Source organism: Tetrahymena thermophila, assembly GCF_000189635.1.
Source record: "Tetrahymena thermophila SB210 genomic scaffold scf_8253978, whole genome shotgun sequence".
NCBI classification, from domain to species: domain Eukaryota; phylum Ciliophora; class Oligohymenophorea; order Hymenostomatida; family Tetrahymenidae; genus Tetrahymena; species Tetrahymena thermophila.
The window spans coordinates 1-20653 of record NW_002475996.1 but is presented as its reverse complement, the minus strand read 5'-3'; the positions used below and the strand labels follow the sequence as shown (position 1 = coordinate 20653).

General features: G+C 22.3%; 4 protein-coding genes across 4 annotated transcripts in view; 3 read left to right on the top strand and 1 right to left on the bottom strand. All coding sequences in view use genetic code 6, as the record gives it.

Moving 5' to 3' along the window:
• Positions 1 to 7632, top strand: part of TTHERM_01165250 (kinase domain protein) — a gene marked incomplete at both ends in the record, with an annotated part of 8980 nt that extends 1348 nt beyond the window's left edge. Inside the window, 17 exons of the mRNA XM_001026793.3 lie at positions 181 to 270; positions 523 to 612; positions 867 to 956; positions 1587 to 1676; positions 1983 to 2072; positions 3497 to 3586; positions 3861 to 3950; positions 4229 to 4318; positions 4621 to 4710; positions 4931 to 5020; positions 5249 to 5338; positions 5641 to 5730; positions 6010 to 6099; positions 6351 to 6440; positions 6689 to 6778; positions 7182 to 7271; positions 7542 to 7632. Of these exons, the coding sequence (XP_001026793.3) occupies positions 181 to 270; positions 523 to 612; positions 867 to 956; positions 1587 to 1676; positions 1983 to 2072; positions 3497 to 3586; positions 3861 to 3950; positions 4229 to 4318; positions 4621 to 4710; positions 4931 to 5020; positions 5249 to 5338; positions 5641 to 5730; positions 6010 to 6099; positions 6351 to 6440; positions 6689 to 6778; positions 7182 to 7271; positions 7542 to 7632 (1531 nt within the window). The remainder of the gene's footprint in view (positions 1 to 180; positions 271 to 522; positions 613 to 866; positions 957 to 1586; positions 1677 to 1982; positions 2073 to 3496; positions 3587 to 3860; positions 3951 to 4228; positions 4319 to 4620; positions 4711 to 4930; positions 5021 to 5248; positions 5339 to 5640; positions 5731 to 6009; positions 6100 to 6350; positions 6441 to 6688; positions 6779 to 7181; positions 7272 to 7541) is intronic.
• A 1056-nt stretch (positions 7633 to 8688) lies between these two features.
• On the bottom strand, positions 8689 to 13487 carry TTHERM_01165230 (insulysin, insulin-degrading enzyme; the record flags this gene model as incomplete). The annotated part of the gene is made up of 7 exons (XM_001026791.2): positions 8689 to 9376; positions 9448 to 9907; positions 9975 to 10331; positions 11156 to 12032; positions 12091 to 12279; positions 12338 to 12602; positions 12739 to 13487. The coding sequence occupies 7 exons, from the start codon at positions 13485 to 13487 to the stop codon at positions 8689 to 8691; spliced, it is 3585 nt and encodes a 1194-aa protein (XP_001026791.2).
• Positions 13488 to 16293: 2806 nt separating this feature from the next.
• TTHERM_01165210 (hypothetical protein) lies at positions 16294 to 17308 on the top strand (the record flags this gene model as incomplete). The annotated part of the gene is made up of 3 exons (XM_001026790.1): positions 16294 to 16346; positions 16543 to 16675; positions 17159 to 17308. The coding sequence occupies 3 exons, from the start codon at positions 16294 to 16296 to the stop codon at positions 17306 to 17308; spliced, it is 336 nt and encodes a 111-aa protein (XP_001026790.1).
• A 986-nt stretch (positions 17309 to 18294) lies between these two features.
• Positions 18295 to 20529, top strand: TTHERM_01165190 (regulator of chromosome condensation RCC1 protein; the record flags this gene model as incomplete). Its single annotated transcript, XM_001026789.2, has 6 exons — positions 18295 to 18439; positions 18507 to 18548; positions 18605 to 18806; positions 18884 to 19083; positions 19145 to 19502; positions 19598 to 20529. Coding segments are annotated over 6 exons (1879 nt in total), but the record flags the coding sequence as incomplete, so codon positions are not given.
• Positions 20530 to 20653: the final 124 nt, after the last annotated feature.

The following is a 20653-nucleotide window of genomic DNA, read 5'->3' as shown; positions in this document are numbered from 1 at the left end:
ATTTTTTTTATTTCTTTTTTGTTTATTTATTAATTTAACTCATTTTTTAATTTCTAGCTTTTCTTTTATTTTTAATTAATTCTATCATTCCTTATTATTGTATTTTTTCTTCATCTTTTCATCTAAATAACTAACTAACTAACTAATTAGTAATACACTTTTTCTTCAATATTTAATAAGCCACAATTAAATTGGTGACGAAGGCACATCAAACTTAGGTTCTGCTTTAGGAAAGTTAATTAATATCTAAAATTTGACACTTTACCTTAGGTAAAAATGGTTTATTTGTTTTGGATTGATTGTAATATATTTTATTATAAAAATGAATTTAGAACAATTTAACTAGCTCTTTTAATTAATTTATTAATTTTCTAGCTTTTATTTGATTTTATTTTTCTTTTATCTTATTATTAACTACTTAATAGATTCATTTGTAAATATTTCTTATTTTTTCTTCATTTTTTCCTTCAAACTAGCTTACAAATTAAATTAACTCTTTGTTTTTTTTCAATATTTAAAAAGTACAAATTAAATTGGTGCAGTTGGTGCTTTAGGCTTAGGTTCTGGTTTAGGAACATGCACTAATCTCTAAAATTTGACACTTGATCTTTCGTAAAAAAAGTTTATTTGTTTTGAATTTTTAACATAAAAATGAAAATATAACAATATATTTAACACTTTTAATTTATTTATTTGCTTTTATTTCTTTTATTTTGATTATTTTTTATTTTATGATGTTTAACTCATTTTTTATAATTAATTTTCAACCTTTTCTTTTATTATTAAATCTTATGTTTTGATATTATTTCTTTATTTTTTCCTTCTAACTAACAAATTATCTATATTTTTTCCTTTTTTATAATAAGTAACAATTAAATTGGTGATGAAGGTACATTAGGCATAGGCTCTGCTTTAGGAAAATGCACTAATCTCTAAAGTTTGACTCTTTATCTTATGTAAAAATAGTTTATTTTTTAGGATTGATTGTGATATTTTTTAACATAAAAATAATTTAAAATAATAAAACTCTATTTATTTTTTTATTAACCATTTATTTTCTTTATTTTTTATTTTTTTTATTCTATTGTGATTTTTTTTTCTTTGTTTATTTGTTTGTTTCTTGATTTAACTAAATTTTTCATTTTCAACTTATATTAACTAATTTCTTATATCCTCCTTTTAGAAAACTAGAGTTAAATATATACCTTTTTCATTTAGATAGGCTATTATAACGACTATTTTATCAAAATAAATATAAATAAACAAATGTTTAGTGTTTGAAGAAAAAAATTAGATTAAATTTAGAAAATCTCATTTATTTAGTTTGTTTTTCATAATTTTTTTAATTAAAAATTCATTAATATTTATTTTATTCACTTATGAATAAAATTAAATAAGTAAATACTTAGAAATTTCAAATGAAACGAATGAATTTGCATGAATTTTAATCAAAAATTTAAATAATCCCAAAAAAATCTGTAAATAAATTATCTTAATGAAATCAAAACACTAAACTTTGCTTATTGTATATCGATTTAGCATAATACTCTAATTAATTTTACATTTTTTATTCAATATTTAAAAAGTGGTAATACAATTGGTGCAGTGGGTGCATCATGCTTAAGCTCTGCTTTGGGAAAATTCACTAATCTCTCAAATTTGACACTTGATCTTTAGTAAAAAAAATTTATTTGTTTTGGACTGGTTGTGATATTTTTTTATATAAAAATGAGTTGAAAAAAATAACTAACTCTTTTATTTTATTTATTTATTTATTATATTTTTATTAGATTAATTTTTTCTATTTTTTATTCTGCCTGTGTTTTTCTTTTCTTTCTTTCTTTGCTAATTTAACTCATTTTTTCATTTTCAATATTTTCTTTTGTTGTAAATTAATTCATTTCTTATTATTTCGTATTTTTTCTTCATTTTTGTTTTAGCAAACTAATTAGCTAAATACTTTTTCTTCAATATTTAAAAAGTCTTAATTAAATTGGTGATGATGGTGCATTAGATCTAGGCTTTGCTTTAGAAAAGTGCAATAATCTCTAAAATTTATCACTTTACCTTGCGTAAATAACTTTTTTTTTTAGATTGATTGCGATAGTTTTTAGTTTAAAAATGAATTTAAAATAATATTAATAGCTTTTTTAATTCATTTATTTATTAGCTTTTTTTTTAATTTATTTTTTAATATGCTTATTTACACTAATTTATATTAAAAGCGGCAACAAAATAAAGAAATCATAATAATTGAAGTTAAATAGCAAGTGTCTCAAATTAAAAAGATAAGTTGTCATTTAAATAATTTATTGATGATCAAAAGTTCAAAAAGTGGTGAAAAAAAGGACAAATAAATATAAAAATTATTGAATTATATAATATGTTTTATTTTGTAAGATTCTGTGATCAAATATTTAACATAAAATGTAGATACTTATTATTTTTATATTAATAATTATCATAATTTGATAATTAATAAATAACTTATTAAATAAAATACAATTTAAGAATAGATTTACTTAAATAAACTAATTCTTCTCAAGTTTGTCTTGAGCTTTCCCAAAAACAATCAAATATTTTGTTAATTACTAGTGCCTAATTATCTTTTATTAAATTAAATAAATGAGAAGATTTTATATCACAGATATTAATTAAATGTAATAATAATGGAAATTAGTATATTTTAAGATTAAGAAAAGGTTAAATAAAGATTATAAAATAAAAAGAATATTTAAAAATTCTTAAATGTTTAGATATAATTAAGGAATCCTATCAGAATTTATGTAGTATTTTTAATAATAATAATTTTTATTTAAGAAAAGTAAAACTTTTTATTAGGGTTTAAAAATTAAAGAAAATAAAATTTAGATTCTTATTTATTATTTTTTTAATTCGATATTCGATAAATTTAAAAAAATCAATTTAAGTTGTACCCTGGTAGCTAATTAAATAACTAACTAACTAACTAACTAACTAACTAACTAACTAACTACTTACCTTTGACAGTTTTTAATATAATGATTAATGAATTAATAATTGATAAATTTTCAAAAAAAAATAGATCAATCAATTAAGAGGAAAAAAAAATGTAATAGAAAATAAGTGAATTTGATAATCTAAAAGATGTAGCTCACTTAATACTTTCTTAATTAAAGCTATTAAAATATTTTTTAATATTAAAGTTCGAAAACTCTGATTTATAATCGCACACTAATATCAAATTAAATTTTAAGTAATAATAATTTATTGTCTTATTTTTATCTATCAAAATTAATTCGAATTAAACCAATTTACATTGATTAAAGTCTTTATTTTACTCATTTTCTAAACTAATAAATTATTTAAACTAAATTATTTCATTTTTTTAATTTGTTTTAACTTTTATACACTCTTTTATATTTATTATTATTATTTAATTTTTAAATTAAATTTTATAAACTAATTGACATTTTTCTAAAAATTTTCTTACTAAATCTAATATTTTTATTAAAAGAAAAAATTAAATCGATTCATAAGAAAGTTCATGCTTAGCCTCTACATTAGCTCAGTGCAAAAATCTTTCTGATTTGACACTATTGCTCAAGTAAACATAATTATTTTTATTTGATCTAACCAATATTTATTACTATACGAAGAAATCAACAAATAAATTATAAAAAACACAAAATTTGTAAGTTTTTTGTATGCTTTTAATTTACATTTATGATAATTGGTTTCTTATTTGAGTTAATTTATTGTTTTAATTACTTACTTACTTACTTACTTACTTACTTATTTATTTATTAGCCTATTTGTATTTATTTATTTACTTGCTTTGAAATTAAATATAATTCGCTTCTTCTTTAAATGATAAAAAGTGAAAATTAAATTGATGATGAAAACATATAAGGATTGAATTCTGTTTTAATATAGTGTACCAAAATCTAAAATTTGACTCTCTGTCTTCGGTAAAATATTTCATTTAACTATAAAATTTTTTGAGTAAAATATATTTAATAAAAGAATAAGCAAAAATAAATAATAAATCTTTACATATTTTCTGTTTATTTATTAATTAATACTTAATAATTTCGCCTTAATCTACACTATGTTTTGATATCGTTTAAAATTAGTAAACTAAATATATCAGATTTTAAGATTTTTTGTTTGCATTAACATTTTTTATTTATTTATTTTTTTGGAATCACTTTATATTAACTAACAATTATTTTTTATATGCTAAAAGTAACAATTCAATAACAAAACAAGGAGCTTCATAATTGGGTAAAGGTCTTGCTTAATGTACAAATCTCACTAAGTTGATAATTGATATGTTGTAAAAATATTTAATTTTTTTATTATGTTATTTTGATTTATTTTTAAATGATTAATAAACTATTTAGCTGATAAAAAAGCAAATAAAAATCTTATCTTTTTTACTTACTTATTTTAGATTAAATAATTAATATTGCCATTAATTAAATTTTTAATTTTATATCTGATTTCAATTTTTTAAAAATTCTTCAACTTTAAATCTTCACACTAATTAAAAGATATTCTTTTTTGTTCATTAAAAAGTTTCTTGTAGCTCTTTTAATTTAAGTTAACTAACTCACATGATTTTTTTAAATATAAAAGCAATAATTAAATCGGTGCCTAAGGTGTTTCAGAGTTGGTTTATGGATTAAGTCAATGCCCTAACCTCTCAAATTTATTACTCTTACTTTAGTAAAATATTTTTATTTGCATAATTTATTAACATTATTTCATGGTATTTTTATTTTGAAAGGTAAAAAATTAGTTTATCAAATAATAAGAGCACAAATTTTATCAAATATCACTTTAAATTTAAAATAATTTTTGATTTACTTTTTTTTTTCAACTTAAAATTTGCAATTTCTTAATTCTTCATCTTTATTTAATTTTTCTGACAAATTTTTTCTAAAAGCAAAAATCAAATAGGTGATGGAGACCTAACATGCTTAAGTTCTAACTTAGCTCAGTGCACTAAACTCTAAACATTAAAGCTAATTATTCCGTAATAAAGATTTATCTTTTTTAAAAAATATTTTTATTGTTAATTAATTAATTGCTTGTTTTATATCTAATTTTTTTAATATTATTATTTATATTGTGCATTTATTAGCTTTGAGATTTGAATTTGTATTTACTTTTTTGAATTGAAATTTTAATTTTAATTTTTAATATTTTCTTCTTAAAAATTTTTTTCATATTTATTGAATAATTTATATATTAATATTTAAAGGAATAATTCAATCAACTCATAGGGAGTATAATAATTATGTTCAAAATTAGCTAAATGCACATATTTATCAACTTTAGAATTAAGTCTAAGGTAAAATAGTTAATTATCTAAATTAACATTTGTTATTTGAAATACAATTAAAAATAATTAGATTGTAGGTATCTAATAAAATCTAAAATATTTATTTATTTATAAGTTTTCATTCTCAATTTGAAATGTTTAATTTATGCTTGGCCCTTTGCTTAGCAAATTTTTATTTTTTTTAGCATAATATTTATTTATTTATTCATTGACTTAAAAATTTATTTTATCTTTAGAATTTGTAATTTTCCTTTGGGTTTTTTTATCCCAATTTTTTCTTGTCAACCAATATGTTTTTCAAAAATTAAAAGTGGAAATTGTATAGACGATGATGGTTTATCTGAATTGGGTGCTAGTTTATCTAAATGCTCTAATCTCAAAAACTTAATATTATGGCTCAAGTAAAATAATTTATTTATTTATTTTTATGTTTTAATATTTTATGCTTTTCATGATCTAATAGCAACAAGTTAACATATGTACTGTTTATAATATAACCTAATAAACGAAAAATAAATTTTTATTTTTTTTATAAATTAATCTTATTTTTATTAATTTGTTTAGCTCTTTCAATTGAATTTTATTTTTTTAAATTTTATATTTCCATTTTTACTTTTATTTTATTCATAATTTTGTCTATTTTTACTAACAAACTTACATCTTTTTAAAAAATTAAAAAGCCAAAATTAAATAACATCATAAGGTACTTCAAATTTTGGTTCTCATTTAGCTTTTTACCCTAATATATAATCTTTGACACTTGGTCTTTGGTAAAAATCTTTTATTTGATTTAATTAATATCATGTTTTACTTTTTGAATTTGAAAAAGCATAAAATAAATAATTTTTTTTAACTATCAATTATTATTGATTATATTCAATTTTTTATCAAATAAAATACTTTAAAACCAGTAATTTTTTATTTATAAATATATCACCGCTTTTTTCAAACTTTCACCTTTAAATTTCTATCCCAATTATTTTTATATTAAATTTTGTTCTTTTTTATGTGTTATTAAAAGTGACAATTAAATTAATGATAAGGGTGTTTCAAGTTTGGGTTTAGGTTTAGCACAGTGCTCTAATTTATCAAGTTTGATATTATGGCTGAAGTAAAATAATTTATTTGCATTTTATAACATATTTGAAGAATCCATCAGCAATTAGCAAACTTTATGTTAAAGAAAACATACAAAATATTTGCTTGTTAACTTGATTTTTTCCAATCAATGTTCATAATAATTTATTATTTATTTACTTTTAAACTCATTCCTTTATAATTTTTTGCATTTAAAATATTTTTTAAACTTTAATTTTTATCTTTTCTTTTTATTATTTTTTCATGTTACAATATAAAAAGCTTCAATATAATTGGCGATGATGGTTCATTAGCTTTAGGTTCTGGATTAGCTTAATGTATTAATCTCTCAAATTTAGAACTCTACCTTTCGTAAAATAATTTTTAATTTTCTTTAATTTACATTTCTTATTATTTTAATTTGTAAAAAAATCAAATAATTTAAAATTGGTTTGAAAATAAAAATAATATTTTCATTTTAAATTGTTTTATTTTTTCACTCATTATGCTTTCTTGCTTGCTTGATTAGTTATTTGAGCTAATTTTTAATATTCAAAATATTGTTAACTTACTTAAAATTTTTGAATAATTAAATTAATTGTTAGTTGGTTGGTTGACTAAAGGAATGAATGAATGAATGAATGAATGATTGTTTTTAAATAATTTTTAGATTAATTTATTTTTTCTACTATAAATTAAAATTTTCAACTTCTTTTATTCTTCCAATAAAATGACTTAATTATATTAACTTACATACTTCTCTAAATATAAAAAGTGATAATGGAATAGGTGACAAAGGTGCTTTAGGCCTAGTTTAAGGGTTATCTTAGTGTGTTAATCTCTCAATTTTATTCCTCTACCTAGAGTAAAAATAATTCATTTAACATTATTTTATTTAGAAAAATAACAACAATTATTATTATGATTATTTTTTTAATTAATTTATGATTATTTATTCAAAGATTGACTTTTTATTTTTTTATTTTTAAATTTGGATATGAATAATAAATATTTGGTTTTTTCAACATTTTATAATATTTTTTAAAGCTTTATAAAAGTAATTAATTCACATATGCATTCATCCATACATACATACATGCATACATAAATAAATAAATTTTCTAATTATTAAAAGAGATAATTTAATTAGTGAATAAGGGACATCATCTATAAGAACAAAGGTCCTTAAAATGAAGAGGTTAACTAAGAAACTTGATTTGAATTGATTATAAAAAATTATTTAAATATTTTTCTTACTCATTAATTTAATATTAAAAGTAAATTAAATTTATAGTGTTTTTATATTTCTGTACTAATCTAAATATTTTTGGATAAAACATAGTTTATGACTAAATATCATAGACCAGCCAAACTGTCTTTATTAATTATTACAAAAGGAAAATTTTAAATGACTTTTATTGTTTCAACAATTTCATTCTTTTTTTAAAACATAATTATATTTCAAATATATCTTAATTTTTAATATATTCATACACTAGCAAATTACAATTATTTACTTAAAAATTATTGTATATTTTTATTAGAATTAAATATAATATAAACTTTTCTATTATAATCTCATGCTAAATTCTTGGGAATTCATTGATAAACAGTGATTAAAACTGCTATCTATTATCTCTCATAATTATATTTGGAGCAAGAAATAAATATATTATAAGTAGAAAAATAAATATTATTTAATCAAATTCTTCTGTAATAATGAAGAATCCTTTCTTGTAATTAGCATTATGCAAATTATTAATTGAATTTACTGATCAAAAATATAAAAATTTAATAGGTAGGTGATGTATTGATAGAAATTTATTTAAAAGAAATTAAAAAAATGTTTTATTCGCTTATAAAGTCAGCCTTTTGGCTAAATTATGTTTCTTGCCCTCATTTACAATTAATTATTAATTAATTAAATAAATAAAATTTACTCTAATTTTAGATTGAAAATTTTTGAGATAAAAAATGGCAATTAATGCTTTTTATTGTTAAACTCATTTTAAATGCAAAAAAATGAAATTTTCAAATAAGATTAAAAATTTAATTTAAAAATAAAAGAAATAAAGAAATTGAACTAGTTTTGAAAAAAATTGATAGAATGGCAAGAACATTTAAAATCGCATAATGAAAATAAAATAAATAAATAAGCAATTAATTGAATAAGTAGTAAATTGAAATTGAAAGATAAAATAACATTTATTTATTTATTAAAGAACACATATTCTATATGATCTATTAATTTATGAAAGAAGATAACTTCTTTAATATGATAATCAAGATTTAAAGGAGCACTTAAAGTAGGGGTTTTCTTGGTTTAAGTTGACGATATCTTCTTTAGATTTGATGATGATTGGCTCTTTAAGATTTTTAGCGTAATTTTTAACATTGAGATCATTAAGATCATAAGGCTTTGCTTGTGAGAATACTTGTATGCTTAGTTTGCTTGCATATTCTCTCATGTGGTAGTGGTAGAAGTCTTTCATTCCTTGTAGAGTAATTTCTGATTCTAATTAATTTAAGAAATAGTATCTGATATCGAAATCATACTTTTCTCTGTCGATTTGGGTCCACATGTATGTAATTTTATCTTCAAGAGAAACAGGTAGATTTTCAATGTTAGCTTTGAAACTTGTAATTGATTCTTAGAAATCTTCTTCAGTTACTTTGTTCAAAATTTTATTGAATTATTTCAATCCCTTTTCAATGTAGATGTTTATTTCATTAGGTTGTTTCTAGTCACCTTAGAGAATAACTGTCAAGTGGTCAACGCAGCCAATTGTAGCAATATTAGATCCAGCAACATAACCTAAACCTTCTTTAGTTCTTAGGAAGTTGAAAAAGAATCTATCTAGCTTATCTTAAAGCAAGTTAAGATAAATGTAATTTTTGATACTTCTTTAGCCGATTTAGTAAATATTAACAATAGCACTGTTTGTGTCATCAGGCTTTGAATTGAGTTGTCTATTTTTATTAATAAGTAAATAAATTGATTAATTTATAAAATATTTATTTATTTGTTTGTTTGTTTTTACTGATAAACATAGTATTTATTCTAGAGATTTACAATGTTGAAGCTTCTATCGACTAATTGATCTGGGTCTGCTTGAGTGATTTGGAATAGATTCTTGAAGGTGTTGGTGTATTGGATTGATTTCTTAGGTGAAACGTTACCAGAGAATAAGAAATCTAAATTAGTTGCAGTGAAAAGATTTGATTTGTACTTTTCGATATCTTCCAATTTAGAGTTTTAGATAAGATTGATTCTATCCTTGCTTCCGATGAATTAGTTGTCAAGCAAAGAGAACATTGTTTCTTTTAATGCATACTTAAAGATTTGATAGTCAGAAACATCTTTTTGGATCTTTAGTACTAGATTGTCTGTTGCAGCATTCCATTCATCTTAAGTAGGTTAGTATTCTTAAACGTTTTTCATAAAATTGCTAGCAACCTTCTCAAATTTGCTGTTCCATCCATAAACAGACATTTAAACATCTAAATTATCAACAAAAAAAAAGATTTTTAGAGAAAATTTTATTATTTGGAGTGAAATTAAAAGTACCTTTATCTGTAACTTAGAAGCTAATGCCGTAATTCGATTCAAAAGCACTAGCATATTAATCCTCTAAGTGTCTCATTTGTGCAGTAAAGTAGACTGAGTTGAAAGTTTATTCTATGCTATTAAATAATCCTCTGCTTTTATTTATTAATTTTAACTTGCAAACTGTTTAAGGCTCATCCTTATCGAAATTTAACATGATAAAGCTGTTGATGTTTTGATTATTTATAAGCATCACTGGAATAAACTTGTTATCTGGGTTTTTCTCTTCTAATATTCTTTACCACGCTTCTTGTGAGAATCCAAATTTGAACATGCTATTTCTATCATTTCTCATGAAAGGATCTTAAGAGTATTCTTCTTTTAAAAAAACAATATGTTAAATTTAAATAGATTTAATCAATAAAAAATTATTTGAAATTTATTTTATTTATGCAAATTATATTTTTATTTATGCAAATTATATTTTTAATTGATTTGTAAAATGTTTCCTTTAAACAGAAATAAAAGCGAAAAAATTTAAAATGCAATTAAAAGCGAGGTGTTTAATAAATAGTAAATGAAGGCAAATAAAGTAAAAAATTATTAATTTTGAATGGATTTTAAGATATTTTGAATGTATTTTTATTTATTGAGAATTTTAATAAAATGGAAACTTTGATTTGTAAATTGTTTCTTTTTAAAGAAAATGAAGAAAAATTTTAAATGCGAATAAAATGGAAGAGTTTAATAAATAGTTTATAAAGGGGGAAAAATAAAGAAAAATGAATTTGAAATGGATTTTATCATCTTTTTGGAAGTTTTTATTCTCATAAAATTTTTAAAAATTGAATTTTTAATAAAATGGCAACTTATTTTTGCTAATTGTTTGCTTAAAATTAAATAAAAGGAAAATTTTGAATGCTATTAAAAGCGAAGGGTTTAATAAATAGCAAATGAAGACGAAAATAACTTAGAATAATGAATTTTATCGCTTTTTTAATGAGTTTTTGGATGTTTTTGTCTTATAATACAAATTGAATTTATAACTTAAAATGGCAATTTTAACTTTTTTATTCTGTCTTCAAATAGAAATATAACTGGATAACTTAAAATGAATTTAATATTTTAGGAAAATCCAGCAGTTGAAAATGCAAATAACTGTGAAGAATTTGGAATTTAAAATTGAATAATTTAAAATATACCTTTTGATGTAGAGATAAAATTAGGAACTTTATGCTCTAAGAGAGGTAGTTCTACTTTTTAGGCGATCAACTAAGAATTGTCTTTGGTGGCATCGTAGAAGTGTATTTTACCCTTGGGTACTAGCTGAAGGTCTAAGGTGTAAAGGAAGCTGTGCTCTTCGGGTTTTTTTGTAGTCAAGAAATTAAGTTATTCTTCGTTTAATTCAACAACTACGTCATAGAATGTGTTGAAGTATTTGTCTCCTTTGGTAAATGTATTGTCGATGGAAGGGATGATCTTTGAGTTGATTTTGGCGTTTTCAAAGTTATTGCTTGAAATAAAAATGAGGTTTTTTCTAATGTCTCCAATTTTTTCTAAGTATGCTTAGAAGTCTTTCTTTCTAAAGTTTTTGTATCTTGTTTGGAGGAACAAATATTGTGGTTCTTCGGAATAGTTGATGTAATCAGCGAAATCAGAAATCTTTTCTTCATACATGTCTTCATTTGAATCATAATCAAATAGAATTTATTAAAAGTGCTTCATTTCTTCGAAGTTTTCTTTTTACACGTTTTCTTTGAATTCTTGGACAAATACGAAGTAAGATCTAATTACTTCTTCTAAGTTTTCATAACCGTCGTCTGTGAGATTAATTTCAAGCATAAAAGCTTCAAAATGATTAGTTCTTTAGAATCTTCCAAAATCAATTGTAGAAATATAATTTTTAGCTTTCATTTATTGGTAGAAAGCTCCTTTCTCAGAGCTTGTCAAAACTCCTTTGAAATAATCATTAAAGTCATGTCTATTATTGAAGTCTTTATTATCTACAATTACAGCAAACTAAAGGCATTTATATTCCTGCTTTTCTAGCTAGATTTTATAGATCTTTTTGTAGACATTCTATTTTTTTTTCATTTAAAATATCATTTTAATTAAACAGAAATTGATCGAAATTTACTTCATCGAAAGGCTCTTTAGGCAAGTTGACAGGTTTGTTCTTTACCACTGGAATTTTATCAAAATCGCTTTTAAAAACAAAATTCTTAAGATCTTCGATTGAATGATTGCTGTATAAAACGAGAGACATCAAATCAGCAGAATACTTGGCGTTGAAAGCTTCCAATTCTTTAATCAAGTCAAATTTATCCTAAAATATTTATTATTTTAATATAAAAATAAACTTATAAATTGAAGAAGGAATTTACACTGATTAGAGACTCGTTTGAACCGCATGTAAATTTATTGTAAGGAGTATCCTTTTTAGCAAGGAAAGTTAGAACATACTAAATTCTCCAGTTGTCGTTTGACAATGTATTTATAAACTCGCTATTAACAGCATTAATTTCTTTCAAAGCAAATTCTTCTTTAAATTCACATTTGTTGAACATGTAGCTGAAATACTTTAAAGACTCTTCAAATGCAAGTGAGCTAATCTAGTAATGATAGTTAGTGTGAATAGCATCTGTGTACCTAAATTAAACAAAAAAATCATCATAAATACTTTTTTTTTTTAATTGTTAAGAGACTCATTCAAAAAAAGCATAAAAAAAAATATTATTTGTCTTTAGAAAATAATATAAAATGTCAATTTTTTTTGTTTGTTTACGCGTTAGAACTTCCTTGGTTGTTAGCTAGGAACATGTCGAAGCCGCTGGCTTGATGAGAGAATTAATTAGTAGCAATGAATTTCATGTGCTCCAAGAAATGAGCCAAGCCTGGAATTTTTTCATCCCATGATCCTATCTTTACATCCAATGCAGCATAACTCTAAGTAGTGTCTAAATCACTGATTAAAAGAACCTTAATCCCATTTTATAACTTCATAAATTTATATTCCTTCTAATCTAAAAGAGTTTTTTTTATTTTAAGTTCATCCCAGTTAATTTCCTTATGGCGATTCTCATTATTGCCTTGCTTTTTATCCTTTAAAACCCTCTTTTAAATATTTAATTCAGCTGATTAATCAATATCATCAGAAACGCCTTCAGTTTTTACTTAAGACTGATGAGGTAATTATATAAAACTAGATGAAGACAGCTCCTTTTATTACTTTTAAATCAATTTTAACTTCATTTGATCGTGGTCGTGCTTGACAAAGCAAACTATCTCGAACCATGCAAGCGTTAAAATCAAAGCAACCACAATTAATAACACTTCAGGTCTCTTCATTTATAATACTTTCTAAACAAAATAATTATTGTATTTAGGCCTTTTTGCTGACGAAACTCGTCTGCTATCCACTTATTTAACTCGCTCTTCGTTATTGATGAGACAATTCTCCTCATCATAATTCTAATCTTGTGCTTATTATTAAACTTGGTCTTCTTCAGCCAAGACTTACTAATTATTTTCCATTCCAAATGAAATCTTTAGATTCCTATTTAATTAACTAATATTAATAAATACAAAGGTTTTTCATGCCTTATTTAATATACTTCGTTTTTGTTTCTTTTTCAATGCTAATTAATTAAATAGCTCATTCTAAAATCAAAACAATCAAACAAACAAACAAACAAACAAAGCAAATTAAATAATTCATTCATTCATTAATTAGTATATATTTTTTAAATCAAAATTGATAGATAGATAGATTACCGTTTTTAGTATTGAGTCTCATTCATTTTACTAATTTTGAAATAGACTGTATTCATTGCATATTAAAACTAACTCCTCTAAAAGTAATTCACTTTATCTTACATACAATACTCATTCAAGAGTTATATATATATTAAACAAATTATCCTATTAATATTTCCCATATTTATAATTTCAATTGCCTTAAATATAAGCACATATAGCTCTTTAATTTCAAACTCATAAATATTTAAAGGTGAATATTCTACAACATAAGTCATAAATTAACTCAATTATTTTTTTTTAAGTGGTGCTAAAGATCAACGCCAAAAAGCTATACTTATTTTTATATTGAAAAAATAATAATTATACCAAACGCAAATTTGGTTGATTTAATTATTTGATTATTTTATTTGCTGAGCTTGTTTTCTCTTTATTCTAACGTATTTAAGTTAGCAAATGAAGACTTGAGTATTAAATATAGAATATAATTTTACTTGAATGAACATAATTAAATTTTCAAATGCATATTAGCTTGGAATCTCATTAATATTCGTTTAAAAATTATACATTTTTTGACTATTAAGAGATCATTTTATACTCAGACTATTAGAAAAGAGATTTGATAGTTCATTTTAATTTAATCTAATATTTATATTTCTAATTTAAATAAAATTAATTTATTTTATAAATTAATGTCAACCAGCTATTTAAATACCATAAAAATTCTATTTTATTGTCCATTTTATCAATAAATTTATCAAGTCTATTTATAAATATTATGAGTGAAAAAATTTTTTTGCGTCTAAAAAAAAGAACTAAATATAAATAATATACAGTAAATCCTAATTATTATTATTATTTTTTTTTAATTTAATGTAATCAGAATGGATTTAAATGCGAATTTATCAGAAACAATATAATTTATAAAATGATTTATGATAAAAAATAATTTCATTTAACTTATTGATTTTGCATTAATTGAGTGATTAAAACTTGTTGAGTTTCATTAATTAGTATTAAAAGCAGTAATTCTTCTATAATATCCATCAAAAATTCAATTTTTTTTAATGTTTGATATATTTGATTAGAAAAAGGCTAAATTTATATTTATCTTATTCATAAGAAAATGATAATTAAGTATAATAAATAATACATATACCTACCTACCTAATTGCGAGTAAGTAAGCAATTTAAGAAATAAGAGTTACATTCTATTTCGTTAGATATAAATATATATAAATTCATATTAAGCTGCTATTTTGATTCATATTATTTTTAAACTATTCAAAAATTATCTTAAAGGAGACTCTTTTTTTCAGAGATTAATTGGATAGGCTACGATAGATCCTTAATTAAACAATATCTAATGATTATTAATTAATACTGATATTACTTCAAAGAATGGCAAGATAAAAAGAATATGTTTATTTGCTATTATTTCAATCAGTATATTAAAAAATATCCTATTTACTACTGATTTATATGCTCATTCAAAATTTTTAAGTAAAAAATCTTTCTTCAGATGATCCTTTCTTTATTAATTTTATTTAAACTTTTTAAAATAATAGGCAATTAATTGGTATCTAAATTTTATTGTTATATTCTGGCTCTTTTGTCAAAGGTATAAAGTTTTAGTTAATTTTCACAATGATTACAAAGCGATTAAAGTAATTCATATTATTTGTGCTTTGACATTCTCAGAAGATATACTAGTATATTGCACTTTAAGAAATTAATCAGCTAACAATATGGATGAGGATCTACTTAATCATGTCCCTAAATTTTTAACACTATCTTTTAAAATTATATTTCTTAATTGTGATTATTGTTTGATAAAAATAATTTATTTGATAATATATTCCAATCTTATTGACAACATAAATAACTTATATTTGTTATGGATGACATTTTCTATAGGTTTAGATTTATACTATAAATTAGTTCATCCTTATGAATATGATGATGATGGGTTTTGCTATGTTAATTTCTCAAAATTAAAATAGCCAAGCTTTTTACTAAAATAGTCCATAATAAAATCACTTCATTTTATGGCTTGTTTGTTAGTACTAATACAGCTCTCTATTGGTTTGGTAATCTTCTATTTGATTTCTTTTTCATTTCTTGCTATTGCTTTTTATCAAACAATAAAAGAAAGACTTCAATACTTGTAAATCGAAATCTGGTACCCTAATAATGACTTTATAAAGTTTATTTTACATGTTGAAGTTGAAAACTTTAGATTTCGATTTGAATAAAAGCATAGAAATTTTATTTCTTATTTGGGTTATATCAAATATTTTCTTATCCAGAGAAACTTTATTTTGCTAATATATTTATGTCAGTTGATAACTTAAGACAACATTGTATCATTTTAGTTGTTAACTTTATGCTTGATAACAATTTCTGTTTCATTAACTCTAAAGAAATATTATAAGTATAAAGATATATTTTAAGGAAAAAATCCAAAATTTATCGAAATAGAAAATTTTAATTAACTTAAAAAATATATTTAAAAATACTAATAAGCAAATTAGTTATTTATAAGCTTTGAGAATATCAAATTAATTGACATTTATATTTAACCATGGGGTTTCATAGAGCAAACATATCTTTTAGAAGCTTTACTTTGTTCATTTGGTAAATCTGAAATAGATTCTTTTTATTATGAGAGAAAATTATTACAAAAAACAAAATATTTCCAATAAGTAGAATTAAAAACAGAAATATAAGTAAAAAGCTTTGAATTTATTGTCAAAAATAAAAAAATTTTACCTTAAATTTAGTTACTAAAAACAATAATTACAAAAACAGTTGATTTTTTTAAGATTTTAAGCCTGCTACTCGAAAATGATGTGTTTATGCTTATTTAAAACATTATATAAATAGAAGATAATATCTACAAACTATTAAATTCTATTAATAAATAGCGTATTGGCGATTTAAATGGTGTTTTATTGCAAAATCTCGTATTTTACTAACTAATCTCAAATTAATAAGTCTTTCATCCTTCTATTATTTTTTATGATCTCTATGAAAACTGATTTCATATTATTTGAAATAGATAAATGCTTAATTAAATAACTTAGCTTACTTGCTTTATTTTGAGCAAGAATTACAAAAAATTGCATTGAATTTTTAAAATTTGATATTGCTTAAAGTTTATTTTCACATTTATTGAATACTTTGTTTGTGTTTTGTAATTAAATTCAACATTTAAATAACAAATAATAAAAAAGTTTATTAACTTCATTTGTGTTTTTTAATCTATTTTCAAATTTATATATCAAAACTAAAATTTTAATAGCGTCGTTCTCAGTTAATGGATTGTCAGATTTATTTTTTAGGAAATCCTTTTAATATTTTCTTAATTTGCAAATTAAATGAATAAAAATATTTAAATTTTAATTAAGATTTTAAAATATTAAATTATTTTGAAATTATATTGATAGAATTTCGCAAAATAGTATGGTTTGAAGCTACTTAATTTATAAAAGTTATTTAAAATTAGAAAGTTATTAGTACAAAACCCGTCTAGCTCAGTCGGTAGAGCGCCAGCCTTTTAAGCTGGTGGTCGAGGGTTCGAGCCCCTCGGTGGGTGATATTTTTATTTTTATGAATAATTTTTAAATATTTTAAATTTATTTCTGATTAAGTTAATTGGACATTTTATTATTTAAAAAAATACAACAACAATCATTAAGTGATTGCTAAAAAGCCAAATTAAATCTATAAAGCAACTCTTTAAAAATCATTTGATAGCTGTTAATAAACCCGTCTAGCTCAGTCGGTAGAGCGCCAGCCTTTTAAGCTGGTGGTCGAGGGTTCGAGCCCCTCGGTGGGTGATTTTTTTATTCGCAAATCAAAACAAAAGTTTAATTTAAAAATTACTTTAAAATGATTTCTCCTCCTTCTTTAAAAATGCAATAATTCAAATAAAAATGTTATTTGCATTCAATTTTTATATTTTTTCATAAAAATAGTCTACTTTTTATATGATCTAATATATAATTTGTATTATGAAATATCACACAAACCAATTAATTCATTTCTCCAAAAAAAATTATTATTATTATAATTTTAAATAATAATAATTTAACTTTTTAATTCTGCTTTTAATTTAATTTTATCTGAAAATCTTATAAAATAGTTTAATTATTAAACAAATATTTCTTCAAAAATAAAATGTATTAGTATATATTATAAGTATCAAGTACAACAATCTATCAAAAAATAATCTAAAATAGCTAAAAAAATTTAGAAGTAAAATCCTTAATTATGCTTTTTATTTTTATTTAGATGAAGCTGTTTACTTATTAGAATTATATATATATATATAATAGATTTTAGTTAAAAATAATAAATTGACCTTATTATTAAAATATTTGTTTGATTATTTTATAGATAACACTCAGAAAAATCTTAATTTCAAATTGTTTGTTTTTATCTAGCAAGTAACGAATAAATAGGCTTTAATTTTTTAATGACAATTTTGATTTGAATTTGTAATATGATTTATTTATTATATTTATACTAAATACTGATTATTATTAGTTAACACAATTTTTGAGATATAATATATAAAGCAATGCATAAATCGTCTAATAAAAGTTCATTTAATACTTCTTACTAGGAAAATTATAAGCAAATATAACCAAATCACTCGTAAAACTGCAGCTAAAAAGAATAGAAGTCAGCATAGTAGGATCAAACCCAGTTGCTTGTTTGGGGATGTAGTTATTTGCATTTATATTTTATAAAAATTAACCAATCTGTTTATTAAATATTTGTTTTTTTTAGATGATTCACATGGATAATTGGGTCTTGGCTAAAAACAACAGGGTAAAATTTAAATAATTATCAATCAATAAAGGTTGATTAGAATTATTTTTTAAAAGGAGGGAATTGCTACTTTTCGCCAAAGTTTTGCTGCTTTAACATTTCAATTTAGTAGATTTCTTGCGGTTTAGAGCACTCAGCTTTTCTTGCTCATAATGGAAATGTTTATATGATAGGTAGTAATAAACAAGGTTAACTAGGTATAGGATCAAAGGAGACATTATCTAGGTCTGTGCCTGTTTTGCTGGAATCGCTAGGAAAGTAAATTAATTTAAATTTACATTTTAACACATTTTTATCTTTGTTTTGTCTAAAAAATATCAAAAAAATTAAAAAAGACATACTATTGTTAAAGTATCTTGTGGTGGAGGTCATAGCGGAGCTATAAGCAGCAGGGGATTTGTATTTTTGTGGGGAGAAGGAATCGAAGGCTAATTAGGCACTGGAAAGCAAGAAAACATTTATTCCCCGACTCAATTGGAAGTATTTAGCTGTAGAAACATAAGCTGTGGCAAAAAAAATACCATATTATTATCAGGTTTAATATAATTCTTTGATTAATAAATTAAGTATTCAAATTAATTTATTTGCATCAAAAGGATAAAAGGCATATGGATTTGGAGACTGTAGACAAGGCTAGCTTGGTACTGGAAGGAGAGTAATTGAGTATTGTCCTGCTGAAATACCTCTTCCATCATTTGAAGGACATCTAAAATCAGTCAGCTGTGGTGATAATCACACGCTTTTTCTAACAGACCAAGGAGAAGTATTTGCTTGTGGTAACAATTCTTTTGGCTAACTAGGAACTGGCTAAGAGGTTAAATCGAGTCTTTATCTAACTAAAATTCGCATAAAATAATAACACCAAATATCTTCTAATCTTTATAACTCAAGAATTATTTCTGTTAAGGCTGGATATGCTCCTTCTTCAATAGCTCTTACAGATGACGGGAGATTGTATTTTATTTTTTAGAGAAAATTAATATAAAATAATTATATAATTTATTATTTATTTGGTTTATTTGTTTTGTTAATTTTGAATATTTTTTTAGGTATGTTTGGGGCACAGCTTTCTTTGGGTATTTTGATGAGCCATAATTAATTTAGACTGATGGCATTTTTTGGAAAGGATTCAGTTAAGGGAATAATTTTATTTGTCTGACAGATGATTAAGGAAAAGCTTATTCTTGGGGATAAAATATCAATGGAGAATTAGGTTTAGGATTGCATCCAAGCCATCAATAATAAGCTTATCCTTAGGAAATTCAAATAAATATGGAAGATAAATATGTTAAGAAAATAGAATGTGGATAACACTTTTCATTTGCAGTATTGTCGAATCGATAGAATATTGTTAATAATACATTTAATAACGAGTAAGAAGATATTTGCAGTCAATTTAATTCACATAAAAATTCATTCATTTCAAGTTAGCATAGAACTTCAATTAACAAAAAACATTAAATGCTCGCTGAACAAATCAACTAATTTTCTTAGTAAATTTAAAAATTCTAAAGCGACTATCCCTCTGTTCTAAACAAGAATTAAATATAAGAAAATAATCAAGAAAATGAATTTAATTTTAATAATAATTATTATTAATAAACTGATTAGATTCAATAAAAAAGGTAAAGTACTAACAGTAGCTTTAGCTAGAATATTTTACAAATAGATTCGTTCGAAGAATAAAATAAAGTTTTCGATAATTAGCAAATTAAAAAAAACAACAGAAGCATAAGTGCTTGCTTAAATAATTGCTAAAATAGATAATAATAAGAAATTTAACAAAAGAAGAATTTAAGATTAAATACACAAGGTAATAATGCTTTAATTGAAAGGTGTGAAACAGAATAAGTTAAGCAGATGTCGAATAAAAACTAAGGAATGATCAAATTAGATCAAATTTTACCAAATTATTTTACTAATCACAGAGTTCTTACTGAATCAGCAGACTTTTCTGTCAATAATATCAATAGATTCTAAAGTAATCAATAAGTTAATGTTGTAAGTTAAAGCATCCCTGGCAATTTCAAGCAAGAAGCTATGCAAAATAACCTAATTAACATGAAGCATAATGAATCTATTCAGTTAAGTTAACCTTATAAAAA